Here is a 24,610-nt window from a genome sequence, read left to right as displayed (position 1 = left end):
ATGTTGATAGTTCGAAGGCATGATAAACAATAGAAATTGTATAGATGGAACATAAGTAGGATCTTACTTTAGCACTACAAGTGATACAATAGCTACTTATCCGTTTTGCAGGCTTCAGTATAGGCAATAGGGATTCTGTGGTGAAGGATGTTCAGCAAGGAGGCCTCAAAGGTTGTCTGCAGCAATGCTCTGTGTTGAAGTAGGTGCAATAACACTAAAGTAGTAGTTGTTGCCTGGAGCAGTGTTGCAGCATGGGGAGCGATAGCAGCCTGGACGCAGTGAGGGTCTGTTGCTAGCTGGCCATAGTATTGCCTCTATTGTAGCGTGGCCGGAATGGCTGACAATAATAGAACAAAGCCTGTATGGCTTGTGAATGCCTTTATAGGCAGTGGACAGCTGCAGTGCATTGCACTGATTCAAATGACCGCCGTGATACGGCGTACGTCCGCGTTCCAGGCTGGAACACATCACGGCACCGGGCAATGACTTCATCGCACGAGCGCCGTATGCGTTCCAGCATGGAACGCACTATGTCTCTGAAAGCGCCTGTTACACCTTTACATTTAAAAAGCTGCATCTGGCATTTTTTGGTGGCACTGGCAAGCAAAAGTGGGAAGCTCCAGCTGGTGGCAGGATAGTGACAATCGGCATCTGGTGGCAGGCAACTTGGCAAGTGACGATCCGCATCTGGTGGCAGCTGACGTAGCAAGTGACAATCCGCATCTGGTGGCATGTGACGTGCCAAGTGACAAGCTGCATTTGGTGGCAGGCGACGTGGCAAGTGACAACCTGCATCTGAAGGAAAATGACGTGGAAAGTGACAATCGGCATATGGTCGCAGGCGACTTGGTAGATGACAATCCACATCTGGTGGCAGGCGACATGGCAAGTGACAATCCACATCTGGTGGCAGGTGACGTGGCAAGTGACAAGCTCCATCTGAAGGCAGGTGACATGACACTACCTAATGTGTTTCACTCTCTATCCATTTCTAGGGCATAATACTTCCAACCCTACCATGTTTTGTTTTCATTTCTCCTGTTGGTTTCTGGTCGCACCCATTTTCGGCCTCCATTATTACTTCTACTTCTCTACTCCAATCCAGCAAAGGTGTTGCCTGTCTCTAATACCTAGGTATTAGCATTTTATCTGCGTTCAGTAGATGTGGTATTACACCTTTTTTTAATAAGATTTAATGGAGCCAGCGGTCCCATGAAACAGGAAGTGTAAAGATGTTATCTTCTCAATCCATGGGGCCACCTCTCCCCAAAATACTCTGATCTTTGGGCAGGACCTCCATGTATGGAGAAATGTGCCCCTTTCTTTGCATCCTCTCCAGCAGTATTCATCTGCTGTTGGGTATATCTGTGCTAATCGAGCTGGGGTCCGATACCATCTAACCATAAACGTATATGACATTTCATGAATGGAGGAACTTATAGAGGTAGAATATGTTGATTCTATTTGTTTTTTCACCTGTGATGCAGTAAAAGTATAACTCTCTCCCACTCTTTAATAAAGTAAGGATTTGTGTTGTTTTGACCACTAAGAACCAGTTTATACATTTGTGACAACAGGTGATTAGGCTTTGTCATCTTCACACAGATGGTCTCAAACGTGGTGAGAGAACTCAGGGTCCTTATTCGAGGTTCTAATTTATTTTAAAAAAATCAGCATTTGGTAGTATCTCCACCCAGACATAGGCATTTCCCCCTGAGATGATACCAGCTCCGATAGGGAAATTAGAAGCATATCTTGAGAACATTGTGTTCCTGTCCGAACCCCATGGGCCCAGTGCTACCCCTTCCTCACCTGGGGGGAACCATGGGTACCCACCTAAAGGGGCCAGTGGGGATGTACAGGGAGCATATTTACCAGTTTTATTTATTCTGTCCCACACTGCTAGTGTATTTTGGGTTAGTGGGGATGTCAATTTTGACAATCCTCTAGTCACGGCCGGTATCCATGGTGCTCCCGCTAGGTTCCTACCTGCCATACTTACTGAGAATGATTTTAATCAGGGTGCTCTGCCTCTTGCAGTTGCTTCTACCAGTGGTAATACTGTGCATAAGGCTGCTGTTAATCTTTCAGCTTTGTCAGCGATGCTAGCTGTCGATCCGCCTATGACTGCCTCCTCCAATGTGACAGATGAGTTTGATGATTTACAGCTGCTTTTGCGTTTGTCTTTGTCCTCCTTACAAGATTATTTGTGGGACCAGTCTGCCCCTGCTTCCACTGCTGATGCTAGTGTTGCTGGTGTATGGCTGGATACTTCTGCTACTAGAGATTAGCCTGCAGTGTCACATGTGCTCCCTCGTGCTGATTTCCTCACCTGCTCTTTCTTCTGTGGTCCCAGAAAGTTGTTTTAACTGGGTTCACACCATTGCAAATTGGATGTGGGTTCCCTGTATCCGATTTGCAATAGCAGGAGATTTTACCGGCTCTCTATGAAGCCGATTTACATATCTCCAGTGCCAATTTGTACAGGAGCCCTGTGCGTCTTTTGGTCCGTTTCAGGTCCAAATTCAGCCAAAAATGTGTGCTGAAATCGGACTTGAAACGGTGTACCAGGACGCACTGTACCCCTGCTGGGAGCCGTGTGCAGCGATGGTCTGAACCCAGTCTTAAAGAAACGCTGTCATGCGAAATCTCTTCTTTGGTGTTCCATTTGAGTACCTAAGACAAAGAAAGGATTTGGAAGGGTGAATATGTAGATCTTTTGTCACTTTTTCCTTCCTTTACAGATAATCGCTTGGACAAGAAAGAATTTGATAGGAATAATGAGGTGAAGCGTAACTGGTTACAGGCATTTTGTATCTTCGCAAGTGTTATGGGAGAGAAACATCCAGAGAGGTGTAGCGGATTGTTTCAGCATGTGGAGATAATCTTAGAGCCCTATAAGAATTTTAATGGTCTTGCGTGATTCTTTTATGATGAATCGCTTTGTCAGAAACTTTACGTTTATAAGAGTTTGAAATGGGGGATCAACCTGCTACTACCTCAAAAGCAATTCCCTAAACCATCTGCCACTCTTGCTGGATCTTTCCGGTGTGGCGTTTGCTTTGGTATTCATGAAGGGCAATGGAAATGGCCCAACTCCTGCAAATATAAGCATGAGTGTGCTTATTGTGCTGGCACTCATTTTGGTTTCTACCAGCGCTCAACAGCCTATCTTTTTCACAAAAGCAGTAACGTCGGTGAACTTCACAAAAATGTTACTGTGGCTGCACATTTGGCCAAATCGGCAGATGATGGTTCTGTTCAGTTGTTTTTCAGAAGGATTTCCTTTGCCCTTTTTTTCAGTCACTGGGTGGTTGATTCATGATAATTTGCCTTTTGTTCGATGTCACGCAGCCGTTTTTGCAGAAAAAGAGGGGCAAGTAGCTGGACTATTTGATTTACCCCCTTTTTTAAATTTTCTGATTTCACCTTCCTAAGAAGGACCCAAATTCTTTCCATCTCATAGACCATTTGTGCTTTCCTAAAGGACTGTCTCTGAATGATATCATTGATCCTGCTCTTTGTACGGTGCCTTATGCTTTTTTTTTGACCATGCCTTAGAGAAGATTGATAGTATTAGTTGGTTTGTTCTATTGGCAAAAGCAGATATCAAATCTGCTTTTCGGCTGTTACCCATACATCCCAGGGCGTTTAATTCTTTGGGTTTCAACTTCAATGGTGGCTTTTAGTACAGTAAATGCCTTCCAGTGGGATGTTCCCTTTCAAGTCGTTATTTTGAGTGATTTTCAACTTTCTTGGAGTGGGTTGTCTCTTTTCAAACTGGGTCTACTAATTTGATTCACTGATTTTGATTTTGATTTGATTTTCTGTTTATTGGAAACTCTGATTCTTTGGACTGCTTGTATTTACTTGGAGAATTCCAAGTTGTATGCTGGACTTTTGGAGTCCCATTGGCCCCTGAGAAAACAGCGTATTCTACTACTTGCTTAGAATTTTAGGGCATAACTATAGATGCAGTTAACATTTGTTTACAGCCTAAAAAGGTTTGTAAATTGTTGGAGTTGGTTTCTTTTGTGTTTTCTAAGCGCAACGTTACTTTAAAAACACTTCAGTCATTGTTAGGATTATTAGCTTTTGCCTCCAAGGTTATCCCTATGGGCAGGGTTTTCTCTAAGCGATTGTATAGGTTAATTGCTGGTGTTTCTTCTACATTTAATTTTGTTCATATTACCTCTGAGTTGAGGGAGGATTTATTAGCTTGGTGCAGATTTTTACTTACTTTTAATGGTTGTACCATGTGGCAGGTGCCATTTTGTTCAACATCGACTCTTAATCTACTGATGCTTCAGAGGCTGTTGGTTTTGGTCTTTTCTGGCAAGGACATTGGTCAGATGACCGTTGGCCTCAATCTTGGCGAGACAAAGATTTAACATAAATTATCGCTCTTTGGAACTCTTTCCAATATTGGTTGCCCTTGAATTATAGGTATCTTATTTTCGTAATCATCGGATTTTATTCCATTCTGAGAACAAAGGTGTAGTTAATGCAATGAATTGATTATCCTTTAAATTCCAGCCTATTCTCACAATTCTTCGGCAATTAGTATTTAAATGTCTGGAATTTAATATTTGACTAAAGGCTCAATATGTTTCTGAAATGGATAATATGACTCTTTGTCCCACTTTCAGATCCATTGCTTTTGGTTCCTGGTACCAGACACAGATGAGGCTGGTTGCCCATGCTAGCCACACTTAGGCCCCGTACTCACGACCAAACATGTCTGCTGAAACTGGTCCGCGGACCAGTTTCAGCAGACATGTTTGGCCGTGTGTAGGCCCGAGCGGACCTTTTTCGGGCGGATCGGACAGGTTTCCAGCGGACAACTGTTTCCTGGACTTGCTTTAAAACAGTCCGGACATGTACGGTCGTCTGTACAGACCTACCGTACATGTCCTGCCGCCCGCCATCCCTCGCATGCGTCGAATGACTTCGACGCATGCGTGGAAGCATTTTAAAGGCAGGCCGCCCACGTCGCCGCGTCATTGTCGCGGCGACACCGCGTCATCGACTCGGCGACACCGCGTCATCGACGTGGCGGCACCGCGGCCACGCCCAGCGTATTGTTTACGCGCGGACCTCTGTTCGATGGTGTGTACAGCCATCGAACAGAAGTCCCCGGGCAGTCCCCGGGCAGACATGTCCGATGAAAACGGTCCGCGGACCGGTTTCATCGGACATGTATGCTCGTGAGTACTCGGCCTCATGGGACCTCCTTTGACCTCTGTTGATTCTGCTCTTGGAACTTCAGTTGCACCCTCCATGTGGGCTAATTATCAAGCTGCGTGGTATCCCTGGTGCTCTTTTTTGATTAATTTGGGATATGAACCTTAGTTTTCTGAAGAACTTTTGTCCTTTATAAATGATTTTATTGCTCAGTGTTACTCTTATTCCCATGTACTGAAAACTTTGGCAAGCATTTATTTTTTTCTTAAATTATGTGGCTTTCATTCTTGTATGGAATTATTTTCGGTGAGGCAGGCATTGAAAGAGTATCGTAAGCAACATGTTGTTGCAGATTCATGATCGGCAATTGCTGCAGGTGGGGTGCCAGGCTAATTTAGGATGAGCCTGGCCTGTGGGACAGTTTCTAGTTAAATTGTTATAATTTGAGCTTTAATGGCTTAGTTATAGATATTTATTTCATATATACAGTATCTCACAAAAGTGAGTACACCCCTCACATTTTGTAAATAATTTATTATATATTTTTATGTGACAACACTGAATTAATTACCATTTTCTACAATGTAGTGAGTGCAGAGCTTGTATAACAGTGTAAATTTGCTGCCCCCTCAAAATAACTCACACAGCCAATAATGTCTAAACTGCTGACAACAGAAGTGAGTACACCCTTAAAGCGGTGTTCCAGGTTTATTTCAACCTGCTACTACCTCAAAAGCAATTCCCTAAACCATCTGCCACTCCTGCTGGATCAAAACTGGGCCGCAGCCAATTTTGATACAGCAAAAGCCCGTATACTGTAGTGTTTTTTATTATCATCATTATTATTATTAAAGTGTCTTATTGGTTGATAACTCGGGTTCTGTCTACGGTCTTGTTTTCTCATACTAAATAAAGCTTTGTGCACATTATGCAGGCCATTAGCAAAGGTGACTCAAAGTTAGGTTGGCCATAGAGGACTCATTATTTTTCGATCTCCCATTCATCTAGTTGAAGATAAAGGAGGAATCCCCCCCTACACTATTTCAAGCCCAGCTCTATCAAAATCGTATATTTTTATTTTTGGATAGACATGGAAATAATAAATACTTCTGCCAAGTTTTATTGCTGTCAGTGACCCCTTCGTTAGTTCCTGTCCCTTTGCAACAATAACCCGACAGAGATTTTAACCCTTCCCCATTTTTCTAAAAAGAAGTCCTTTGGAGAAATTGCCCATTAGTTCCTGTTCAGACAAATGGTGAAGGGAAATATATCCAAAGGTTATCCCAGCTTTCCAATAGACATCTATTAGATCTGCATTTTTGGTTCATTTTCTGAAAGCGCATCAAAAGTGCTGCATGCTGTCTATCGGAAAGCACTGGTAACCAACATGAAAACCATGGTACACTGTGCTGCACCCACACCGAAACTGAAACCATAGCAGGGCAGTGTGAAAGGGGTAATCCGCGTAGCCTCTGGATTCTTATAACTATTGGGAACTCTGGCAGCTACTTCCACTTATTATAAAAAAATAAATCTCCTGCTGTATTTAATACAAAACACAAGTAATTAAAAATAACGTGAGACTCCACTTACTGCCCATTGTGCAGAGGCCATAAATCCAGGACAGGGAGCTCTCTGCTGGTGGCCCTGAGAGATATAATAAGTCAAAGAATGAATCAACACCCCAGTATGAATTTCTAATGTCAGTTCTGGATAGCTTACTCCTTAATGTGGATGGGATGGAGGTTGGTAAGGGTTCCTGTGTCTAGAATTTGAAAACCCAGTACTATGGGCTTTGCTCTATTTAATATTGTTTTTTTTTAATCCTTTAGCACAAATTCTATCACCACTGATATGGCCTTGTCTGTCGGCACACAATTACGTACATAAGAAATTGATAAGTGAAATATAGGAGAACAGTAAACCCACAAAAATGGATTTAAAAAAAAAAAAGTATAAAAGTAAAGCAAATACAAAACAAACATTGAAATAACGAGTGATATATATCCAAAGATGAAAAAAACAATCAAGTACACAAAAAAGGAGCTTGTTCAGCTTTCTTATAAGAGGCATAAGTGATAATAAATATTACGTTTTGCTAGAACAGACAATAAAGGTAGCCTTTGTATTAATGTTAAGAGCCTGTAAAAAGTTGTTTAAGTGATACAGAATGGGACTCTGCGGGGTGAGGTTTAACTGGGTTGCATTGTTCGTAAACACCACTATATTCAATGGGATACAAATGGGCTCCTAGTATTTATTTACATCAGAAATTTTACAGAAAAATAAAACTGAAATATTCAAAATGCTTAGTCAACACAAGCTTACAGTATGCCAATATTACGAGCTAAATCTCAAGGAATTTCTATATTAACATTCCCCATGTGAGTCTACTATTGGATTTTTTTTTCATATAATCTTCATTTTTGACCTTCGGTACTGAACGATATTTCAAAGTTTGCAGTAAAAAGAAAAAAATGTGAAAGGAAGAACAAACTAGAAGCCACAGGAGATAATCTTATAACACACTCTTAGATTGTAAAAGTTCTTTCTTTCTTTCAAGATAATAAAAATGTTCTAGACCATGAAAATGACCCCTATAATGTGCTATTTTTGGGGTTTGCAAGGGGATTTAAAAGAAGCAAAAAAGGTTTGGGAACAACTGCGCTAGGTAAAGGGTGGAGTGAGTGACGTGTGGACGCCATCCCTTGCATTACTCCAACGAGTGGCTCTTTGTTCCTGATACGACCGGCCGGCGTTACAGGCCAATTGCTGTCTTTTTTCAACTGAATTGTGAGTTGTATGTACATAGTTTTACTATTATTTTAATAAATCACCCGGATTTTATGCCATGTGGAGCTCTGTCTTATCTTCTATGTCCATCGTTGAGTACGGATTGGTTCTAGTACAAGTGGAGGACTCACTGCTGCCTTAAAATCTTTGGTTGAGAGATATGTTGATAGTGGTCCGGCAGGACCCAGAGTTCTGGTAAGCAGCTGCACGATTGGTGGAGGATTCACGTTTGGTGTTTTATTACTACATTCCTGGAATCTTCACGGGTGTCTTCATTTGCTATATGGACCTACAACTTATCTTCTAAAAATTATTTTGGACTATATGGACTTTATATCACTATATGTTTTGTCATTTTCTTTAACAATTATTGTGGCCATGGTTCACAATTATTTATGTTACTGACCACTTGGTTCATATATATTATTGCTAGCAGAGAGGCCATCTGGCCCCCTGATTCCACTGAGTTTGTGTATCAAACACGGACACAGTGGTTTTGCACACACATTTGGTCATTAGTTTAATCACTAGTGCACGTTTGGGTTTAGCGCAATTATTCTTTTTATCCGATTTAAAAGAAGCGGTATAAACAGAAATATATCATATACTGCCACATATCTATATACTGCTTTGTAAATAGCCTGCTAGTTATAATGCCTAATACTTGCCACTATACAATATCTGTGCCTTAGCGTACATTCATATAAAACACACTTATGCTACCCAATTAGCACCACAGATCATAAGTATCTCATGTGATATTTTTCTTCAGTGACCACAAGTAGTAAAATAATTGTCACTTTGTTTCACTTGTCATAAAGGAAAAATCGAGGGGACGGATGTTCCTTTGTCTCCTCCGTGTAAAGGGATCCCGGCCATTTAGGCCGCATTCACACCTGAGCGTATCGTTTTCGGTCGTTTTTTCCGGTGTTTTGACGCGCGTATTAACGCGTATTCGCGCGTTTGCATACAGCGTTGTCCGACGTTTTTGAACTTCGTCCTTTTTTATTGTAGCCAATAGGAAAAATGCTCATCTCTTTCATCATTTGTTGCTATGTTTGTAGATTTTTTCCTGGGTGAATATTCTATTTCACAGAGCAGATTAAAGCGACAAAACGCCTGTAGAAATGCTCGTTGTCACGCTAGACGCTTGAATCGAGCGTTTCCGTTAGTTTCTATGGGAATACAAACATTCAAAAACGCCCAAATCAGAATTCAGGCGTTCGGCTTCAGGCATTTTGGAGTGGAGATGTGAACCATCTCCATAGAGAATAATGTATTTTTCCCCCTCTAGTGTTTTATAGCTTCAGGCTACAAAACGCTCAGGTGTGAATGCAGCCTAACTGTGGTCCTGGGCTTCACAGTGGAATGGGAGAGCCTGGGAACCACGAGGATGCCCAAATCACTTTTCCAAGCAGATGTAAAAAACAGTACCATGATCATGGCTGCAGCCACAGCTTGTAATAACCATTTGCTGACAGGCCATATATACAGTATGTACATATGGTGGCCAGCAGGTGGTTAGGCAATAACTCCCTCCAGAGCAATCTAATGCAAATCAATTTTGCTATGGGCATTCTGGCCTGTGTGGACAATATTGGAGATGCTACCTGTTTATTTAAAGAGCATGCACACCAATAGCATGGTGGAAGGGTTCAAAAGGAGCACAGTGGCTTAGTGGTAAGCACTTCTGCCTTGCAGCACTGATACCTTTGCAGCCATTAGATATCCATGTGTAATTTTTTTTTCTTTTCAATGTTAAGCCAGCTGTGATTTTTTTTAAATTGACAAACAATTTAACTTTTTCCCTCTGCAATGATAGCAGTAGAACTATTTTCCACAATTCTAAACCCCCTGTTCATATGACCACCTGGTTTTTGAAAAATCAGCAGAAAGCTAGTTACCAAGTTACAGGTACTAGTTCTTTCTGGGAAAAGACTTGTACAGAGGGCAATACATGGACTGATGGTATGGTAACAATAGGCAGACAATTTTTACTGATAATTCAGCATTAAACACATCTCAAGCTCTGTACACATGGGCCAGAATCTCGTCAGAAAAAAACATTGTTTTTCCTGATGAGATTATTGGCAAGAATCTCTTGCCACCCAAGTGTACAGACACTCCTTTCAAAAGAACCGCGGTTCTTTGGGAAGGCAAGAACGCTGTGACGTCATCGCGTACAACGAGAATGCGCTCGTCACATCCAATGCCATCGCTGCCATCTTGCTGCACCCTACCTATGCCTAGAAAGCTACCGCGCATGCGTCAAAATCATTTCGAGCATGCGTGGGTTTCCACAGCGACAGGTAAGTATACACACGCTCGGGTTTCTTGGCAGGAAAACACTGCTGAGAATCACGACGAGAAAATAGAGAGCAGGTTCTCTATTTTTCTCGTCAAGATTTTAGGCAGTTTTCTTGACAAGAAACCTGAAAGGCTCGAACACACGCACGGTATACTCGGCAAGAAAGCTCTGCCAGCAGTTTTCTTGCTGGTTCTTGCCGAGTAAACCAAGTGTGTACGAGGCTTCAATATCAAAAAATGTATGCCAAAATCATTACAATGTATAATATAACCAAGTAAGATATGTTATTAAAAAATCTGAGCTTTTATTAATTGAGCCAAAAAATATATATGTTTCCTGTAGAAAAGGTTAGTACAGATGGGGTTAGGTGTAACAGCCATGACCACTTGACCAGCAGAGAAAGACTTCTGTATTTTTTCATCAGATACATCATCTCCATCAAATACATACACATATTATATACTGTATATATATTTTGGAGATTATATTCATATGGTAGGTGCACCAGTCCAAACTGTTTTTAGGGCATGGCAGCCCACTTTTATTGAACAAATGGAATGTTCACATACACATCAGTTGCCAACGCAGGGGTTCTTCCACATCAATATGAACAATTGTTGGCAGCAGTTACCAGTCCCTCTGACTGTGCTGTTCACTTGGTTCTCTTAGCTTTTAATTGCAGTGCCCTGTTGCATAGCCCAATCCTGGTTTCTGGTTAGGGGGTTCTCCTGACACCCCGATAGGAACCCTCCTGACACCTGGAATGAGACCATCTGTCTTCTGGTTGAGATCTGAGCTATCCTCAGGCTTGAGTATATAATGACCCTGCATACCAGTTTACTTAGAGGTTGCGGGCACCTGGCAAAATCTGGACAGGATTGAAAGTTCCGATCCAGAACTACAGAATTTGAAGAAAACCAAAAACACAGCTTTCTCCGCAGAAACAATAGTCTGGAACCTTGCATTGACCCCTAATGCGAATCCAGTGTGTGGTGCTTCTACATTTTCACAGTGACAGGGTCTCGCACTTTCACTATATATACACTGAGCAAAATTATAAACGCAACACATTGTATTTGCCCCCATTTATAATTAGCTGAACGCAAAGATCTACGACTTTTTATATGTACACAAAAGGCCTATTTCTCTCAAATATTGTTCACAAATCTGTCTAAATCTGTGTTAGTGAGCACTTCTCCTTTGCCAGGATAATCCATCCACCACACAGTTGTGGCATATCAAGATGCTGATTAGACAGCATGATTATTGCACAGGTGTGCCTTAGGCTGGCCACAATAAAAGGCCACTCTAAAATGTGCAGTTTTAGCATACGACTGTCCATACCCCATGGCCACCATGTGCCACTCGATCCACAATGTTGATATCAGCAAATTGCTCATTCACACAACGCCATATGCGCTGTCTGCCATCTGTCCTGTACATTGAAAACTGGGATTCATCTGTGAAGAGAACACCTCTAGAAAAAATGCCAGATGCCATCGAATGTGAGCATTTGCCCACTCAAGTCAGTTAGGACGACAAACTGCAGTCAGGTCGATACCTGGATGAGGATGACCAGCATGCAGGTGAGCTTCCCTGAGACGGTTTCTGACAGTTTGTGCAGAAATTCTTTGGTTATGCAAACCAATTGTTGCAGCAGCTGTCCGGGTGGCTGGTCTCAGACGATCTTGGAGGTGAAGATGCTGGGCTGGTGTCATTACACGTGGTCTGCAGTTGTGAGGCCATTTGGATGTACTGCCAAATCCTCTGAAACGCCAAGTCAAGGGCAACAGCTCTGGTGGGCATTCCTGCAGTCAGCATGACAATTGTACGCTCCTTCAAAACCTGCGACATCTGTGGTATTGTGCTATGTAATAAAACTGCACATTTTAGAGTGGCCTTTTATTGTGGTCAGCCTAAGGCACACCTGTGCAATAATCATGCTGTCTAATCATCATCTTGATATGCCACACTTGTGAGGTGGATGGATTATCTTGGCAAAGGAGAAGTGCTCACTAATACAGATTAACCCCCCTGGCTGTATCCCCGAGCGTGACTCGGGGTGAGTTTTTTTTGCTATAATCGGTAACCCCGAGTCACGCTCGGGGTAGACATGCAGAGCCTGCAGTGTGCGCTGGCTTACCTTCTCCTGGATCCAGTGATGTCACCGCGCTGTGTGAGCGAGCGGGACCTCGCTCGATTCACACAACGTCCTCCTGTGCCGCCGATCTCCGTTCCCTGCGACGTTACGACGCACGGGAGCGGAGATCGGCGCCAAATTCAAAAAAGTAGACAAACACTATACATACAGTATACTGTAATCTTATAGATTACATTACTGTATGTAAAAAAACACACCCCCCTTGTCCCTAGTGGTCTGCCCAGTGCCCTGCATGTCATTTTATATAATAAAAACCTTTCTTTCTGCCTGAAAACTGTAGATTGTCCATAGCAACCAAAAGTGTCCCTTTATGTCAAAAATGGTTTTAGATCAGCTAGAAAACAGCGATAATAAATTATAATCACTTGCAGAATTGTGCGATAGCGATTTGTGGGGAAATTCGTCATAAAAAAAAAAAAATTATGACAGCGACAATTTTGCAACTGAGAAAATTTAAGTGATTTTGATTTGATTACATTATTGAATAATTTTTATTAGAATTATATTATTATTTGTTATAATTATTTATAATTATTTATTATATTATAATTTATAATTTTGTTTTTTAAAAAAATGTCATACCCGGGATGCCTATTAGATTCTTGTTTGGTCAGATTTAAGTGAGTTATTCCTAAGAATTACAGACCTACAGTATTAAATGCCAAATTTCCTTGCAAATAATTGTACCGCTTTTGGTACGTAATTCCAGACAGAATCATACCGCCAGGGAGGTTAAGCCTAGGTTCACATTGGAGCTCTTTGTCATGTGATTTGAGAGATAAAATTGCATGACAAGTCGCAACTTATTGGAGGCAATGGACCTGTTCCAATCAGTGCGACACCGATTTTGCAGTGCCGCACCGATTTGTAAAAGTAGTTTCTGCACTACTTTTGCCGATTTCAGGTGCGACTTCAATGGACATCTGGGCATGAAGCCACACAGATGTCTATCAAGTAGCACCTGAAATCACGATGACCTTGCTACTTTGAAATCGCCTTACTTAAAGTCAAGTAGCGCGATTTAAAAGTAGCGTCAATGTGAACCAAGGCTTAGACAGATTTGTGAACAACATTTGAGAGAAATAGGCCTTTTGTGTACATAGAAAAAGTTGTAGATCTTTTGTGTTCAGCTCATGATAAATAGGGGCATATTTGCAATCTATTTTTCCACAAGAATTCATTAAAATACAGTACATCTGACAATTTTTATGCTGTCAAATAAGGACATCCAAAGGTCCAGATGGAGCTGCAGAGAAACTGTGATCAATTCGATCAATTAAATGATCAATCTGCCAATCTTCAAGTCTCACTGCCAGTCAAATGCCCTTCTAATGAGCTCACCCAACAAAGTAACAAGCAGTTGCTTCTGTGGAGCGGTTGGAGATGTGAAAATGTACAACTAGTTCCACAGGAACTAGTTGTAGGACTTGGTAACTTTCTTTAAAAAGGGTCTGGAAGTGTTTCAAAATATAACTGGCTATTAATATTTATAACACCACAGATTGTTGAGTATCGGGTTGCCTTTGGGGATCAGGAAGGAATGCAAATTGGATTACAGTTTATAATTTTTTTTTTACTTTCATCTGGATCAGCTGCAGATTCGCTTCTTAGGATGCAAGGTAAAACATTTATTTATGTTTGTCTTTTGATTATACTCAATGGACATATGGTTTTTAAAACTTTCAAATCTAAAATCTTTTTCCAACTTAGAATTTAAGTGCACCTGTCTCAAGACTGTATACATTACAGTGATTCTAAAGTCAAGGTTTTGCATAAAAGTAAAACAAATGTTTCAATGGTTCTTATGAGTAATTTGTACATTGCTGTTTTTTGCACTACCTTAATAAATAAGCCAGTGAAGTTGATACACATTTTCTCTTAGCATGATGAACATAGGAAAGATATACAGGCATACCCCACTTTTAAGTACACAACGGGACCAGAGCATGTATGTAAAACGAAAATGTACTTAAAGTGAAACAATACCCTTTTTCACTTTTAGGGTGTAGTAGGGGGTCAGGGGCTGTAGTGGGGGTGTCAGGGGCACACTGGAACAGGGTGGGGGTATGCTCTCGGAGCTTCAGCTCCTTCTACTGCGGCTGCAAAATGTCCGTACAATACTTGCAAGGCACTTTACATACACTCGCAGGTATGTCTTTACTCGCGAGTGTATGTAAAGTGAGTGTACTTAAAGCAGGGTATGCCTGTATATATATAAAAATAAAGAATATGGGCCAGATTCACAGAGATCGGCGTATCTCTGTGCGGGCGTAGCACATCTCATATGCGCTACGCCGACGTAACATAGAGAGGCAAGTACAGTATTCACAAAGCACTTGCTCCCTAAGTTACGGCGGCGTAACGTAAATGGGCCGGCGTAAGCCCGCGTAATTCAAAGTAGGCTGGTAGTGGGCGTGTTGTATTATAATGAATCGTGACCCCATGTAAATGAAGCGCCGTACGAACGGCGCATGCGCGCACATGCTCAGAATCACGTCGAATTTACGCCCTAAGATACGACGGCTCAATGGCAACGACGTGAACGTAACCTACGCCCAGAGCCATTCACGTACGACTTACGTAAACGACGTAAAATCCGACGGATGTTCCGTCGTCCATAACTTAGCATTGGCTGCGCCTCATATAGCAGGGGTAACTTTACGCCGGACGTACGCCTTGCGTAGCTTACTGCGACGGGCGCAAGTACGTTTGTGAATCGGCGTATCTAGCTCATTTACATATTCAACTCGTAAATCAACGGAAGCGCCCCTAGCGGCCAGCGTAAATATGCACCCAAGATACAATGGCGTAGGTGACTTACGTCGGTCATATCTTGGCAAGATTCAGGCGTATCTTGTTCCCTGAATATGGCGCATAGATACGACGGCGCATCCTAGAACTTACACGGCGTATCAACAGATACGTCGGCGTAAGCTGACTGTGAATCTGGCCCTATATATATATATATAAAAAGAAAGAATCTATTTATCTATATATATATATATATATATATATATATATAGCGAGATCTCTCTCTCTCTCTCTCTCTCTCTCAATCTATCTATCTATATTTCTTTCTTTCTTTTTTTTTTATCCAGGATTGGGTATTATTTGCAAACTAATATTCACTGCATTCGATAGCTAAGGAAAAATTCTTGTTGAAAGTGAATCTGCCAAATGACATATTCTGCAAGAACTCCCTGGGCCAGATTCACAGAAGCGATACGACGGCGTATCTCCTGATACGCCGTCGTATCTCTCAGAGTATCTATGCGGCTGATTCATAGAATCAGTTACGCATACAGTAGGTGAACCCGATATTGTGTCAATCTCGCTCTCTTTCTCGGCGAGATTGAGCACCTACGAGCCCCATCGCGGGAGCCAGCGCCGAGCTCATTCACTTAGGGTGGGGGGCCGGTATCTGGGGGCCCCCTTATTAAAGGGGGCTCCCAGATTCCGATAAGCCTCCCGCCCGCATACCCCGACAACCAACGGCCAGGGTTGTCGGGAAGGGGCCCTGTCCTCATCAACATGGGGACAGGGTGCTCTGAGGTGGGGGGGGCCGCAGTGCGCCCCCCTGCCCCAGAGCACCCAACCCCCCCATGTTGAGGGCATGCAGCCTGGTACGGCTCAGGAGGGGGGGGGGGGCGCTCGCTCGTCCCCACTCCCTTCCTGGCTGGCCGGGTAGCGTGCTTTGGATACGGGTCTGGTATGGATTGTAGGGGGACCCCCTACGCCGTTTTTTTCGGCGTAGGGGGGCTCTCCTTACAACCCATAACAGACCTAAGGGCCCGGTATGCTCCTGAGGGGGGAACCCATGCCGGATTTTTATTTAAAATCCGGCGGGGACTTCCCCCTCAGGATTCATAACAAACGCAGCACACGTGTAGAATTGGCGGGAATCCAAGTCGGATCTCCCTTCGCTTCTATGACGGCTCTGTCTCCATCGCGGCAAGCCAGCTCGGCGCTGGCTCCCACGATGGGGCTCGTAGGTGCTCAATCTCGCCGAGAAAGAGAGCGAGATTGACACAATATCGGGTTCACCTACTGTATGCGTAACTGATTCTATGAATCAGCCGCATAGATACTCTGAGAGATACGACGGCGTATCAGGAGATACGCCGTCGTATTGCTTCTGTGAATCTGGCCCAGGGAATTCTTGCAGAATATGTCATTTGGCAGATTCACTTTCAACAAGAATTTTTCCTTAGCTATCGAATGCAGTGAATATTAGTTTGCAAATAATACCCAATCCTGGATAAAAAAAAAGAAAGAAAGAAATATAGATAGATAGATTGAGAGAGAGAGAGAGAGAGAGAGAGAGATCTCGCTATATATATATATATATAGGGCCAGATTCACAGTCAGCTTACGCCGACGTATCTGTTGATACGCGTGTAAGTTCTAGGATGCGCCGTCGTATCTATGCGCCATATTCAGGGAACAAGATACGCCTGAATCTTGCCAAGATATGACCGACGTAAGTCACCTACGCCATTGTATCTTGGGTGCATATTTACGCTGGCCGCTAGGGGCGCTTCCATTGATTTACGCGTTGAATATGTAAATGAGCTAGACCCACGTGGTAGGTATCACATGGGTAGGTACAGAGCATGATGGGACTGTGAGGCCTATATAGGTCCGATGCAAGGCGCGCATCCGTCATTTCAGCGAGAAGAACCGGCGTGTCAACATCGGGAGAAGAAGAGAAGTGAAGAACATGACGTCACAGCACGGAAGAAGAACTCACAGCACGGAAGGAGAAGAAGACGTACAGCACAGAAGAAGGCACCGGACAGCGAGACGAAGAACCGGGGTGCGCCGAGTCAACAGCGGAGAGCGGCGAACATAGAAGGAGACCCCCCGGATAGCGGAGAAGACCCGTCGGGATAGCGGAAGAAGAAGCCCCCCCGCCGAAGACGCCGGAGGAAACCCGCCGGGGGGTGGGGGCTTTTTTAAAAGCGACCCCCCCCCGGCGGTGGAAGAGAACCAGACGGCGGCCCCCACCCACCCGAAGACGTCAAAGAAGAAGCTCCCCCTGGTAAAAGAGCTAATAAAGAAGACAGGGGGGGCCTCCGGAGCAGACTAATAAAATATTTTAATACCCTGTGTGGTTTATTTGTGTTTTTACCACTTTTCTTGCAGGTGAATGGGTAGGGGTACGATGTACCCCATACTCATTCACTTAGGGTGGGGGGCCGGTATCTGGGGGCCCCCTTATTAAAGGGGGCTCCCAGATTCCGATAAGCCTCCCGCCCGCATACCCCGACAACCAACGACCAGGGTTGTCGGGAAGGGGCCCTGTCCTCATCAACATGGGGACAGGGTGCTCTGAGGTGGGGGGGGCCGCAGTGCGCCCCCCTGCCCCAGAGCACCCAACCCCCCCATGTTGAGGGCATGCAGCCTGGTACAGCTCAGGGGGGGGGGGGCGCTCGCTCGTCCCCACTCCCTTCCTGGCTGGCCGGGTAGCGTGCTTTGGATACGGGTCTGGTATGGATTGTAGGGGGACCCCCTACGCCGTTTTTTCGGCGTAGGGGGGCTCTCCTTACAACCCATAACAGACCTAAGGGCCCGGTATGCTCCTGAGGGGGGAACCCATGCCGGATTTTTATTTAAAATCCGGCGGGGACTTCCCCCTCAGGATTCATAACAAACGCCGCACACGTGTAGAATTGGCGGGAATCCAAGTCGGATCTCCCGTCGCTTCTATGATGCGCTTGCTGGGATGTGCTGTCACTATTCCAGTGAGTACGAGATCTCGGCACCATGTCGCCGAGAATCAGCGCGATGCTGTCGTGCTAAAAACACAATATCACAAACACCTACTGTAGATAGCCCTAAGATCCGACAGGTGTAATTGACTTACATCGTCGGATCTTAGGATGCAATACTTCGGCCTCCGCTGGGTGGAGTTTGCGTCGTTTTCCAGCGTCGGGTATGCAAATGAGGTTTTACGGCGATCCACGACGGTTTTCGCGTTCGTTACGTCGTCGCTAGTAATTTTTTCCCGTCGCAAAGTTAAGCCTACTTTAACATGGCTTAACTTTAGACAAGCCATGTTAAAGTATGGCCGTCGTTCCCGGGTCGAATTTCAAATTATTATTTTTTTTGCGTAAGACGTCCGGGAATACGAACGTACGTTACGCACGTCGCCGTTCAAAAAAATGACGTCACTTCGCGCAAAGCACGGCGGGAATTTCAAAACGGAGCATGCACAGTACGTCTGGCGCGGGAGCGCGCCTAATTTAAATGGTACACGCCCCATTTGAATTAGGCGGGCTTGCGCCGGACGCCGCCGCCGTAAGTTTACACGCAAGTGCTTGGTGAATCAGGAACTTGCGATGAAAACTTGCGGCGGTGTAACGTATAGACGATACGTTACGCCGCCGCATTTATGTGTGAATCTGGCCCCCTGTTTTGTTTGTGACTTCAGCTAGGCTTCACAATGTTGTACCTACATTTTGACCATCTGCGGAAGCACTGTGGTTTACACTGCTCATACACTTCAACACTTTCCCTTCCCAAAGAACTCAAATATGCAACTGAACAATTACTTAGGATGAAGAAGCTTGACTGATTCCACTCATCATAATGCATCTGAGCTCTTAAGGGACCAGTAAAAAAAATGTGGTTAGCCATAAAAGCAATGCAAAAGACATGATCAGATCTTCAATTAACATATCAAGACACCTGCCATCAAAGTGACGTGAGAGTTGTATACTTTGCACAAGGCTAGAGTGCCCTCTATTTCACGTCACATCATGACACATCAGGGAATTGCAGAGATGGAGCTATCTTAAATGTATGCCTGTTATCGCAGTGCACAAACAATATTATTATGATAATGTTTTCTGAACACAATGCAGAGTGGCACAAAAGTAGAGCAATTTTTGTATAAATTAAACAGATTAGCAAGTTAAAACAGGAAACCTTGATAGATGAATTTTCATTTATAAAGAGATCTACTGTCACCACCATAATCATTGCAATTTTTATTGTAGTTGACTTAGAAAGGTTCATTATTAATCAGCATTAAGGAGGTCAGCCTAACCTAAAATGATATTTAAAATGGATCTTAACACATAATGAATGACATTTAGTTAGCTAAAGTACTGAGTACTTTTTAACCTTTTCTTGCATCGCAGTGCTGCTGATCTCTTCCCGCACCTTTCTGTTTACAAAGACTCGCTCATGCTGTGTCTGTACATCATTGCTTGGGACAGGTTTACTGATGGTGACTGTGAAGGACTTTTTGTCTATATGCTTCAGTTTAATCCTCCCTGCTAGTTTACTGCTGTGTGTGTGTGTTAGAGGGAAGGTGGTTTCAGGTGGGACTCATTCCTCTAACAGACTATTGATATGTTAATGACCCTTCCTCAGCCAGCTCCCTATTTCAAAGGGTTAATTGATCTATTGTGTGTGTGTGAAGAAGCCCTGTGGTTACTGTTTACTGTGATTAGAAGTGGCTCATGTTAATCATTCTGATTGCTTCATTGTGGGTCCAAGCTGTCTAGATAATATATTCTGTACAACTAGTAATTAACATCACTGATGTCATTATCTAAAGAAAATGTGTTTTCAAGATCGGCTCCGAAATGTCTGCTTATCATCTGTATGAGAGCCCCCACTGTGTGAGGGGGCGGAGATTTGTCATTGTAACAGTTTGTAAAATTACATATAAGCTCTGTGTTGTACCATTAAAGCTGTCTTGTTCCAGCAGTAAGCTCTGACTCATGTGTGGCTTATGGGGTGATTCCAGGAATATTCCCCCTTGTGGAATATTGGGTGATTTTCTTTATGGGAAGAAGGGAAGACTGACGGGGATATCATTCTAATACCGTCACCGTGACAATAGCAGGACATGTGTGTGATGAGGTACTACTGGGAGACATCAAGGGGTCAATTTACTAAAAACAAATGGACTGCTCCAGAGCTTAGTAAATTAGGTAAAGCTTCACTTTGCAAGGAGCACCCAATCACGTGCAAGGAAAATAAAAGGGATAAAAAACAACACTTTGCTTGCACATGATTGGATTATGGAAATCAGTAGAGCTTTTGCTCATTTAACAAGCTCTGGAGCAACTGAAAAATGCACAGTCTATTGGGCTTTAGTAAATCAACTCCTAAGTGACTAAACAAGGTCCATCATAACCAGATAACCAGGTATTTTGAAGTTGCAGCACTAAGACCCAGGGGCGGACTGACCATTCGGTCACTTGGGGGCCCCATGCCCCTAGGGGGCCCCATCAGGTTTGTCAGCCTCAGTAAAACCAGGGACGGTATGTAAAAATCTGTGTTTAAAAAAAATCCTAAGATTATAGCGTCCCCGCCTCTCCAGTACCTTTTCAGTTTGTGTATGTGTATTCTGTGTGTATGTATACTGTGTGTGTATATTGTGTGTGTATACTGTGTATGTATACTGTATGTGTGTGTGTTTATACTGTGTGGCCCCATAATCTATTGCCTGGGGGCCCCATAATTTCTTATTGCCTGGGGGCCCCATATTCTCCTATTGCCTGGGGGCCCTATAATCTCCTATTGCCCGGGGGCCCCATGAGTTGTCAGTCTGCCCCTGCTAAGACCCCTTCTAAAAAGCCTCATCTGCAATCCCAGTATGAAAGCCTGAGTGCTTTCACACTGGGGCACTGTGCTGACAGGGCGTCAAAGAAAGTCCTGCAAGCAGCTTCTTTGCAGCGCTTTAGGAGCAGTGTATACGCCGCTCCTAAAGTGCCCCTGCCCATTGAAATCAATGGGCAGCGCTGCCGAACTGCCGGCAAAGCGCCACTGCTGCGGTGCTTTGTGGGCACTTTTAACCCTTTTTCGGCCGCTAGCGGGGGTTTAGTGCAGCAAAAACGACGGTAAAGCACCGCTAAAAATAGTGCTGTTTTACCGCCGGGCGCTTTCAGTGTGACAAACTCTAAGGGGTAGTGCAGCTGTGCATGATAGCCAATCAGCTTCTAACTTCAGCTTGTTTAATTAAGCTTAATGAAGCTGATTGGATTCTCTGCAGAGCTGCATCAGAATTTGCACTCTCCAGTTTTAGTAAATCAACCCCTATAAACATTTACATTTAAATGAACATGTTAAAGCTTCTATGTGATTGGGTTTAGGTCTACTTTAGTCTCGGATAGATATAATGGTGCATAATGATTTGTCAACTATCAATATAAATGGGGGGCCTTTCCACTAACTGACCATCTCTGAAAAGGGGGATTTTAACACTGATAGGCCATCACTGTAAAGGGGTCTTTTACACCTATAGACACCAGTCCACTGATGGACCACAAGGGTAGAAATTAGACTTTCCACTGTTATGACACCAAAGTAAAATGCTTTTTTTTTTCACATAGAGACTACCAACGTAAAGAGAGCAAATAAATTGCCTGTTGATCATGCCAGGATTCTTGTGAGCGAATAACTAGCTTAGCCTTTTGCCTGTATTGTACTCTTATCAGTTAGCATTGTTCTTGGTTCTCTGCATGGACTAGAGAACAATTACCCTCCATGGTACTGAGTTGTGTGCTAAGAAGACAACACTGCTCCTTAACAGATGCAGTACAGTAAGCATTGTAACCACAGAGTAGGACGTATGTTATTGGCCGGATTACCAGGTAAAAATAAAGGGAAAAAAAAAACTGCAAAAAAGAAAACAAATGCAGCCACCACATCTAAGGACTGGTAAGCTTTAAAGCTCAACTCAAGGAAACAAACCCTTGCAGTGCTGAAGGGGCTTATCTAGTCTAGGGCAGAGGATTAAAATGTAAATACTTACCTTATAACTCCTTGGTCAAAGAGGCTCCCTACAGTGCTCTGACCGGCCCCCAGCTCCATTTGCACGCTAGCCATCTCAACGTACCATACAGGGTTAATATTTCTGTATTGTACATGAAGACGCTGAGGCTTTGCACACAGAATAGAGTTTCAAGTGGAGAATGCTGGAGCTGGCCGGAGTGAGGAATCAAGTAAGCTGGGTTGTAGTACATAACACTTTTGTTTTTGGGTTTAGTTACACTTAGAGCTGGTTCACACGGGGGCAACACGGCTTTTAGCGCGACTTTGCGAGGCGACTTAGACATGACTTGAGTGTGAATCACAGCGCGACTTGGGGCGACTTGAAGTCGGATCCCAGGTCGCCCCTGTGTGAACCGGCTCTTAGGCAGGCCTTAAATCAGGCAATTTTCTTTCTCCCACATGTGGAAGGAACGAAAATTGCTAGATTTCCCCATCAACACAGCCAGTGTTGATGGGGGAATCCCTCCTGCTGCGCTATTGCGATCTGCCAGCGGAGAGCCTTTCCTGGCAGAGCACAGTGATTAGTGTTGTCGGCTGTTGCCGGCGGCACTTATCATTCGAGAAAAAACAGAGAGGCTGGTTGTACACCAGTCGATAGATCGACTGGTGTACACCAGCCTGCCCATACATGGATTGAAATTAGTCTGGTCCCTGCTAAACCAGCCATGTATGGCCAGCTTAAAGCGGAAGTAAACCCATCTATTTCATAGCTTAAAAAAACAGTTAACATTCCCAGCATGCCGAAAATGCTAGATGTCACATTTGCTTGTGCTCTCAACCAAACTGTCAAACCATCCAATGGCTGGTTTCATAACTGATCACATGTGCAGCATCATGGCAGTTGCTGATTAAACAGAGGCCAAGATGGCAGCTTCCTTGGCTGAAAACAATAGGAGGGTTTACTTCCACTTTAAGTAAGCAAGTGCTGCAAAAAGGTTGTCAAAAAGGAGGCTGTGGTAAGTGGGGGCATCCCACCAAAATTTTGGTATGGGGCCCTGTGATTTGCTGTTATTATCTATAGGTAAAATAGAACACCTAAATAATTCAGTAGAATTCTTCTATATTATAAACATTATCTGGCATAATTTACAACAGGGATTATTGGGTTTTGTAAACTGGAGAGCTACATTTAAAAAAAACAAGTCCTGGTGAACTAAATAAAGTATAAAAATAATCCGCATGTTAACATTTTTTTTGTAACTGTTTCTTTAGACGTGCTCTGCTCTCATTTATGAGAATGGGGAATATACATACTAGCAGGCGTTTAGTTAGATGACTCCTGTACTGAGAGGATGCCATAGGCAACATTTAGGGATCATTCATTAGGGATCACACCAGCAGGTGGGTACATGGTGCACACAACATGCTTGTGGTGGTGTGCGTTGTTGTGCACACGCAATGCTTTGTTAAAACTCCTTGCAAGGTTTGCTATTTTTGCCTTTTTTAAGCATTATTTAACTTACAAAAAACTAGTTTTTCTAAGCGTTATAGGGCATTAGAACAAGCTGTGCAAAAATACAACATATCAGAAATTTTTTCACCACACCAACCCAGCGAGTTGCTGTAAAAGCAACAGAACATAAGGCAAATCACCCTTGTCTATACTGCCAATTACCGTCCAATCGGGATAACAGAAAGCGTCCATAGGTAGGTGAAATGCCACATTTTTACTACATCTACAACAGTGTCGGATCTTACGTTACATTACCTCTGAGGGCTGCTCTATGGGCTGCTGTATCACCAACTGGTTGTGATGTTGAAGTACAGTCTTTAAATAGTCTAACACTGTCTGGCAGGGCACTGCAAGAGACAGAGCAGTCACATTAGTAACAAGTACACAACAATACAACAAACATCAAACAGATTTGTATCATCACTAACAATGTAAAAAGTATTATACAGTTTAAAGCCCAAGTTTAGTTAACAAAAAGAAAAAAAATCAGCACATGGGACATTGGTCAGTTGGATGTGTCCCTTGTGCTGCTGTCTCCTCTGTAAGTTGAAATCCTCCTTCATTATCCTCGCCCTACCCCCACTGCCATAACCTTCTGGTGAAGTAGGGCTTAAAAGAGCCAACAGAGCTGTGAGGCCCCGTACACACGACCAGTTTCCTCGGCAGAATTCATCTTCCGACCGAGTTTCTTGCTGAATTCTGCCGAGAAACCCGGCCATTTGTACACTTTCGGCCGAGGAAGCCGACGAGGAGCTCGGCGAGGAAATAGAGAACATGTTCTCTATTTCCTCGTTGTTCTATGGGAGCTCTCGGCCCGCCGAGCTCCTCGGCGGCTTCAGGGCTGAACTGGCCGAGGAACTCGATGTGTTTGGCACGTCGAGTTCCTCGGCCGTGTGTACGGGGCCTGACAGGCTCTCAT

General features: G+C 43.7%; 1 protein-coding gene across 1 annotated transcript in view; it reads right to left on the bottom strand.

The window, feature by feature from the left end:
• BEND4 (BEN domain containing 4) overlaps positions 1-24,610 on the bottom strand; it is a 202,506-nt gene that overhangs the window by 66,132 nt on the left and 111,764 nt on the right. The window contains exon 3 of the mRNA XM_040335023.1: positions 23,947-24,038. Within this exon, the coding sequence (XP_040190957.1) occupies positions 23,947-24,038 (92 nt within the window). The remainder of the gene's footprint in view (positions 1-23,946; positions 24,039-24,610) is intronic.

This window comes from Rana temporaria, chromosome 1, assembly GCF_905171775.1.
Source record: "Rana temporaria chromosome 1, aRanTem1.1, whole genome shotgun sequence".
Classification (NCBI taxonomy): Eukaryota; Metazoa; Chordata; class Amphibia; order Anura; family Ranidae; genus Rana; species Rana temporaria.
This window is presented reverse-complemented; position numbering and strand designations above follow the sequence as displayed.